At 49.0% G+C, this 8,725-nt stretch overlaps 1 protein-coding gene across 1 annotated transcript; it reads right to left on the reverse strand.

The window, feature by feature from the left end:
• Positions 1 to 5,675: 5,675 nt before the first annotated feature.
• Positions 5,676 to 6,624, reverse strand: LOC136524178 (predicted GPI-anchored protein 58). The gene is made up of 2 exons (XM_066517636.1): positions 6,199 to 6,624; positions 5,676 to 5,705 (listed from the first exon to the last, which is right to left on the reverse strand). The coding sequence occupies exons 1-2, from the start codon at positions 6,622 to 6,624 to the stop codon at positions 5,676 to 5,678; spliced, it is 456 nt and encodes a 151-aa protein (XP_066373733.1).
• Between the last annotated feature and the right edge of the window lie 2,101 nt (positions 6,625 to 8,725).

Consider the following 8,725-nt stretch of genomic DNA (forward strand, 5'->3'; position numbering starts at 1 on the left):
TTTTAAATAGGCTATTCACCCCCCCCCCTCTAGCCATATTAGGACTTTTCACAGTGACATCCGGGTTGAAGACGACACCGGATTTCACCGGGCCCATGTGGTACACAGCCCATGCCCCAAACTCTGACACTGGCACATCTGGGTGTGCCACCTCCTACGAGAAAGACGGCAAGATGATTAGAAAATAGGCAAAATTGAGCGTTAGAATAGATAAATGACATCTCATACAAGTGCCCGCTTGAATGCGGGGAGGTTGCGGCTGCCTTGGTGGTGAGTTGGACCGGTCCTCAGTGCCCGCTTGCCTTGCTCGTGCTTTGCGATGTACGCCGAGTCAAGGTACCTGTCCACGATCCTCGACCATGCCGATCTATGCGACATGCACCACGAGACCGGCACCTACACATCATCAAGTGTTTGACATATAAGAAGATCAATTCTGGACCTACTAAATCTCAAAACGAATCAATGTTAAGCAGTACCGGAAGGTACTGCTCCTTGGTCAGTGCCACCTTTCTTGCGCCGGTTTTGTTGAGGGGATCTTTCTTGATGGACCTGTAGTAGTCGACGTGGGCCTAGAGTCGCACCTCGTGAATCATGTCGCCGACGTACTTCTTATAGGCTCTGTGTGCCATCTGATCCGCCAGGGTCTCTCGACCTTCTTCGGCCTTGAAGTACCTCTGCATACAAACACGATGTATCTGTTCATTATTTTAATAAAAGACTTAACTAATGGAGGAGATGTATTGAGCTATGTTGTGAGATACTTACCCAAAAGTCCGCCAAAACCCGCTCCTGCTTGTTGTCCTGCTCGTCATCCAAGCCGAGCTTGTACCTATCCCACGACCAGGCCAGCTCCCACCTCCCCTCTTTCAAGTCCACAAGGGCGGGGAAGTGTTTCCTGCACAGACATCCCAGGACGGTAGCGGGGGTCCATGGGGGGTCAAGAGCACCCGACAGAACTAGCCAGCCCCTACATAAGTGATTAAGAAAAATTATCAGTTTCTCTTTTGATTTTCAATGTATCATATGAAGTAGTAGTGATAACATCTATAGTTACTTACCTTCTTCCCACAGGACGAACCAGTGGGCATCGGTCAGGAAGTGGAACCGAAGGAAGGCTTATGGGACCTCACAGGTAGGGAGCCGACTGAGCAGAACTGTCCTCCGTCTGCTGAGTCCCCTCGTCCCCTGATGGAGTGTCTGTGGTCATGCCCATGGCCGCCACGTGGTCCTTCGGGGTAGGAGACAGGTCCTCCAGCTGGTCGAGAGCCGGGGGAGGAGGCAGGTCCCTCCTGGGGCGACCGCGGCCCCTCCCCCTCCCCCTCCCCGTGCTGGGGCGACCCGGGCCTACTCTCACCGCTGGGGGCGAAGACGTCCCCTCGCCTCCATCAGGAGGGCGTAGCCTCTGGTACACCGAGAGCACCTGCCTCGGTGAACGGTTGCCCACCATCTTTGTTCTGTCACCTGCAACGTACAAAGAATGAACAACAAGCGTTAGTACATACATGTCAAATAGTTCAAAATGAATAAACATAACAAAATTTTATAAAAAACATAGTATTACATGGTTTAGGAATAATCTTCATGATTGGGGTCATAGGTCCCATCATCACTGTCAAAATTGTCCAAATGGGCAACACTATCCGAAGGTTCTGTGTCTTCTTCATTATCTTTGCCTAAATGAAATTGCTCAAGCATTTGAATGTCCTTCGGATTTAGCACTACATCTCCAGGGACCTCGTCATCATCCGTTTCATTGTCTACTTCCATGGCGGTCGTCACACCGGGTAAGACTATCTCAAAGCTCCCTTGTAGCCCATCTGCTTGATAGAACTCTCCATCATATGTGTTTGTATCGAAGGTGTAATCTTCATCGTTTGGAATAGGTAGTTTACCGTGCGAAGATACCTGGTGCACAATAGACCAACCCTTAAGATGGTCTTTGTCTTGGCACGCGTATGGCGTATGATACACCTGCACGGCCTATTGAGCCACAATATAGACATCTTTTCCTTTATAGACAGAATCATGCCTAATCTCGACTAGCCTAAGATGAGGGGTCCGTCTCGTTCGTCCAGGATCAAACCAGTGGCACTTGAATATGATAGGAGTAAGAGGTACTCGGCCCTCATATTCAAGTTCATAGATCTCCTCAATTATTCCATAGTATTCGACGCCATTAGTGCCCGGCGTAAAAACTTGGCTGTTGGTGGTTTTCTGACCGGGCCGAGTCTGCTCGTGTCTTGACATGTGGAAGCGATATCCGTTCACATCATAACCGGTATATGACTTCACCCTTAACTTGAAGCCGTTTGCAACCTGTCTCAACTCGTCACTCATGGACGCATTGGTTTGCGCCTGCAAGCTCAAGCATGATACATCGTTATACTATTGGAACGTACGAGCTACTAAGGAATATCGACGAACGTACGACCTTTTGTTTGAACCAAGAAATGAAATTAGGCCTCCCAGCTCTCGCACCCTTTGAAAGAAGGGTATCATGTTCATGCGGGGTAGGATCCCTTGATTGATGCCACTCTTGACGAACAAATTCCCTGTACCAAAGAGAATCAATGGGGTTAGATACAGAATAGTGACATCGTATTGAAACAAGTTTGTTGAGAACTTACTTAATGAATGGCGCAACCTCGACAAGGTTGGTGAATACATATAGCGTGATTCTGCACCACTCTTCTAGATCCAATCTCTTGGGGGTCGATCCACTTGCGTTGCCTAGTTGGCATTTGAAAAGGCTGAGGGTCGATTCAACTTCGCCAGCATTGTAATGAGGGGGTGGATTATGCTTGCTAGGAAGGTTCGGCTTGTAGTAGGATGTCGTGAAGTTTGCAGCCTCCTCCCTAATGCTTGCCTCTGCAATGGAAGCCTCAATTCTAGCTTTATTTGTACATTTCTTACGAAGAGTCTTTAGACATCGCTCGATTAGATAGCACCAACGGGCCTGCATGGGCCCCCCCAACCGTGCCTCGGTTGGGAGGTGCACAATCAGATGCTGCATCGGCAAGAAGAAGTCGGGTGGAAAGATCTTCTCAAGCTCACAGACCAACTCAGGTGCCATAGTTTCCAATTCTGTAATGACGGTCGAAGATAGCTCCTTGGCACAAAACTGGCGAAAGAACTAGCTCAACTTTGCCAGCACTAGCCAGACAAGTATCCGCTCAATCCATATGTGGTAGTCATGACTCTTCATCCCGTTGACTCGCAGAGTCTCTAAGTTCACTCCCCTGCTCAGATTCGCTGTACACCCATCAGGGTACATTAAATTCTTGATCCATCGAAGTACTTCCCTCCTTTGATCGATTTTCAAGACATAGGGGGCCCTAGGCCTTCTCCACTGCTTTCCTGTTGCAGGAGGCCGTATCTCTAGGTTTGGCCTATCGCACAACGTCGCCAGGTCCACTCTAGCCTTAGGGTTGTCCTTAGACTTGTCAGTGTCCATGAGCGTTGCCCAAAGTGCCTCGGTGATATTCTTTTCAGTGTGCATGACATCAATGTTATGGGGCAGTAGGAGGTCATCGAAATAGGGGAGCCTCATCAAGCTAGACTTATGAGTCCACATATGTTGCTCACCATATCCCATGAAACCACCATCTTCGTTGGGCACGAGAGCATCTATCTGAGCACGAACCTCCGCCCCAGTCCTCAAGCGCGGTCTAGGGTCTATCACTTTGACACCTTTCGTAAAGCTCTTGACGTCTTCTCTGAATGGATGGTCAAGAGGGAGGAATTGACAATGTTTGTCGAACAACGAATACTTGCCACCCTTCTTCAACCATATGAACCTCATAGCTTCCTTGCATATTGGGCATGGGAACTTCCCCTGAACACACCAGGCGCACATTAACCCATACGCCAGGAAGTCGTGCAGGGAATAGTGGTACCAGACGTGCATTTTGAAGCTAGTCTTCGTAGCTCAGTCGTATGTCCACACCCCTTTGACCCAAGCATCGATCAACTCATCTATCACAGGCTCCATGAAGACACCCATATTACTCCCCGGGTGTCCAGGGATTATCAACGACAGGAACACGGTATGCCGTTGAAAGGAGACATCGGGGGGGGAGATTCAGGGGGATGATGAACACGGGCCAACATGTGTATGGTGCAGCCATCATGCCATATGGATTGAACCCATCTGTTGCCAGCGCGACACGTACATTACGAGCCTCCTCTGCTTTGAGAGGATGCCATGAATTGAAGTACTTCCATGCATCAGCATCGGATGGATGTACCATCTTCTTAGGATTGTACCATGTGCCATTTTTGTGCCATGTCATCTGTTTTGCGGATTCCTTGGTCATGAATAGCCATTGGAGCCTCGGCAGGAACGAAAGGTGTCGTAGGACTCTCATGGGGATCTTAAGCTGCCTCTTCTGGCCATCGCCTGAGTCTACCTCCACGTACCTGGAGGATTTACACTTCGGGCAGTACTTTACATCCGTGTGTTCTTTCCTAAATAGGACGCACCCCTTCGGACACACATGCATCTTGTCATACAGCATCTTAAGTGCAAGAAGGAGCTTCTCTGACTCGTACAAGTTCTTCGGCATAATGTGTGTCTTCGGTAGCATATCGCTCCACACGGCCACCATCTTGTCGAAGCCTTCTCGACTTAGGTTTAACTCGGCCTTCAACCCTATTATGCGACCAATGGCATCCAGCTGAGAAACATTAGTATGATCGTGAAGGGGTCTCTGTGCCGAGTCCAACATCAGGTAGAAGGCATCTGCGGCAGCCTCCATCTCCTCCTTGTCACGTCCTTCAGTGAACTGAGCTTGGTGCGTGTCATCCAGCATGTCTGCTACCCTGGCATCATCATCGAAAGCCTCGAGCCGTGGTCTCACCACCTCCTCCCTGATACGATCGGCTTCACCATGGTGGATCCACCGGTGGTAGCCCGGAGTAAATCCAAACTTCACAATATGTTTACCCATGGTTAACCTATCTTTCCTTCTTCTGTTGTCACAACCGCTGCATGGACAAACCACTAGAGATTGGCCTCCAGCACTCTCGCCAAATGCATGCTGTAAGAATTCTTTGACCTTGACTATAAACAACAAGTCGTAATCGTGCTCGTCTCTCCGGAGCATGTACATCCACTCACGGTCCTCCATCCTTTAACAGGCGTATCAGCACATATGAGTCACTATCAATTGCATCTACACGGTGTCCCTACTCTCTAATAGGTGAGGATAGGTCCTAATCCCACCCACGGATCCGTAGATGAGGTTAGTTTTCATGCTCCGCTCCTATCCGAGATGGAATTTCGGCAGCACCTCCCTGCTGTTCTCCCGATACACGTCCTGCAAGGGAGAGTGTGTATCCGGAGAACAATAGGGGGGTGATGTCGAAACACCATCTTGGACCAGAGCGGACCATGGAAACTAACCCATCTACGCATCCACGGGCTGTCCAAAAAACATGGACAATCCAAAATAGAAACGCTCGCAGATATGCAAAGACCTGCATAACTCCGACCGTATCTCTTTCGGACGGGAGACGCCTAACTAGGATCAGCGACCTAAGACCATGATATGGATAGAGGGGTTATACCTAGGGTGCCAGTGAGGTCAGGCTAGCGAGGCTATGGCGAGTTGGTGCAGTGGCGCCGCGAAGCGGTGTAGGTAGACCCGCAACGCTGATGAAGACAATTGGGGTCACCGAGGTCCCTCCGCTGGGGCCTCCTCCTGCATAAAAAGGCAATACATTAGTGACAATTGAAAATTTCGGTAGAACCTCCCCTACACGGGGAGGTTTCAAAAACCTGCAAAAAAGATCGGCACGAAGGCCAACATCCACAAACAACGGCTCGATGGCCAAAAACCACATACAACAACTATTACTACTAACAAGGGCTCGATGGCCGACATCCATTGCACGATTTGAATAGAAAGGGAAGGGTGAACCTAGTGTGCTCGTCGACGGTGGGCGGAGTCGGGAGCAGGGCGCCGAGGGCACAGCACCGCCGCTAACGAGGCATGGACAGCGGCCGGGGCTCCTCCTCCCTTCTTCCTCCTCCCTTCTCCTCTCCACCTCCCTTCTCCTTCTTCCTCCTCCCTTCTCTTCTCCTCCCTCCATTCTTCCTTCTTCCTTCTTCCTCCTCCCTTCTCTCTTCTTCCTCCTCTTCTCTTCCTCCTCTTCTCCCCTTCCCTTCTCTCCCTCCTCCCCTGCTCCTCCTACCTCCCCTGCTCCTACAGGCGGCGCGGCCAGGGAAGGGACGGCCGGGACACGGCCACCGCTGCCAGAAATGGTCAGCCGGCACCAGCCAGCCACCTCTAGGCCGCCGAGGCGAGGGGGGCCGGGCCGTGGGGAGCTGCCGGGGCAGGGCGTGGCCGACGACGGGGGTGGGCGCGGTGGGCATGGCCGGCGATGGGCGCGGTCGCGGGCGAGGCCGGTGAAGGGCGCGAGCGCGAGGGCGGGGCTCGCCGGCAGCGGTGGGGGTGGGCGCGGCGGCGGCTGGGGTGGGCGTGGGCGCGGGGGAGCGGGCGGGTGGCTGGGGGCGCGGGGGTTGGGCGGGTGGGCTTTTAGTGTTTTTTTTATTTCAACTTTGCCAAGTGCCTCCTGGGCCGGCACTCGGCAAAGCCCACTTTGCCGAGTGCCCCGCATGGCACTCGGCAAAATATTTTTTTTTTTATTTTGGGCCCAATTTGTTTCCTGGGCCTTGTGACAGTATTTCAAACTCTATTTCAAAATTTGGGGCAATTTTGACTTTTTTTATATATTTCATTAGTTTATTTCGTTTCGTCGAATTTTTCGGGATATTTCAAATTTGAACTGCAGGTACATGAAATAATGGACTTTGGTCATCCAAAAATTGATACTCATGATACTTAGGGTATGTTTAGCCATCCAGGAACTCATGTGGAGATGTCTGGGTTTTTGGCATCCGACGTCACAACTTGCTCAAAACCTTCTTAATTTTTTACCATAGCCTCCACATGCGATAACACGACGCCTCGACAAGTTTCGTGATTTTCAGACTTCGTTTGCATTTTATATAATTTAAAATCACATTTCCGGCAAGTACCTCGACATGTTACGTCAACGAGATGCTCGAGATTTCATGTGAGTTCCTGGATACGGCCTAAACATACCCTAAATATCATGAGTATCAATTTTTTGATGACCAAAGTCTATTATTCCATGTACCTGCAGTTCAAATTTGAAATATCTCGAAAAATTCGACGAAACGAAATAAACTAATGAAATATATCAAAAAGTCAAAATTGCCCTAAATTTTAAAATATAGTTTGAAATACTGTCACAAGGCCCCAGAAAAAAATTTGAGCCCAAAATCAAAAAAATATATTTTGTCGAGTGCCATGCGGGGCACTCGGCAAAATATGTTTTTAAAAAATAAAAAAATTGCCGAGTGCCTAGCGCCGGCACTCGGCAAAATAAGTTTTAAAAAAATTAAAAAAAATTGTCGAGTACCCAAGGCTTACACTCGGCAAAATATGTTTTTAAAAAATAAAAAAAAATTACCGAGTGCCTGGGTCTGGCTCTCGGCAAAATAAGTTTTAAAAAATAAAAAAATTTGCCGAGTGCCTATCTCTGGCACTCGGCAAAATATTTTTTTTAAAAATAAAAAAAATTTGCCGAGTGTCATGGGCTGGCACTCGGCAAAATATGTTTTTTTAAAAAAAAAATTGCCGAGTGCCTGGGGCTAGCACTCGGCAAAATAAGTTTTTAAAAATAAAAAAAATTTGCCGAGTGGCAGCCGTTAGGCACTCGGCAAAATCTGACGGCAGGTGGCCGCCGTCACGGGTCGGCCACCTTTTGCCGAGTGGGATCTTTGCCGAGTGCCGCGGCACTCGGCAAAGCCCAGTTTTGCCGAGAGCCAGGCTTTACCGAGTGCCTGGCACTCGACAAATCCACCTTTACCGAGTGCTTTATTTTGCCGAGTGCGGCACTTGGCAAAATATTGCTTTGCCGAGTGCCCCGATAAAAAGCACTCGGTAAAATCTCAAGCACTCGGCAAAGTCCAATTTTCCAGTTGTGAGAGCACACGATTGGGTAGTCACCATGTCCCCCATATGTTTGAGATAATTCCCAAATGTACATATAGAGAGAGCATACGAGGCAAACGGCTGGAGGAGATGCTGGGGCACCTCCAATGTGAAAGCGAACCACTGCGATCCAGAAAAAACGAACACAGCTAAAGTTCGATTGTTGTTGTGCACATCAATTTGTAGAGCCTACAATAGCGTGTTCGGCTGCTCAAGTTCTAGTTCGTTTCATCTTGTTTCAGCTTATTCTCTCTCACAGAACACTATTGAATCATCCTTAATAATTCAAAATCTACTGCACAACGGATCAGCAGCTGCCATGGAGGGAGCGTATCTCTCAGCAGCTGCCACGCGGCTGCTTTGCATGGACGCAGCGGCCGAGTCGATTAAAATAATCCGCTCGGTTCGGATGTTCTGCGAAGTCCGATTTTAACTCTGACGACCTCGGTTCGACTGGAGGCCTGTTTAGTTCCACCAAATTCCCAACTTTGGCACTATGCAAAAAAAAAATTCACCGTTACATCAAATTTACGGTACATGCATGGAGTACTAAATGTTGACGAAATCAAAAACTAATTGCACAGTTTGGTTGTACTTTACGAGACGAACGTTTTGAACCTAATTAGTTAATGTTTGGACAATTATTACCAAATAAAAACAAAAAAATACTGTACCTACAGTACCTCCTTGAATTTGGC

Source organism: Miscanthus floridulus, chromosome 18 (assembly GCF_019320115.1).
Source record: "Miscanthus floridulus cultivar M001 chromosome 18, ASM1932011v1, whole genome shotgun sequence".
Classification (NCBI taxonomy): domain Eukaryota; kingdom Viridiplantae; phylum Streptophyta; class Magnoliopsida; order Poales; family Poaceae; genus Miscanthus; species Miscanthus floridulus.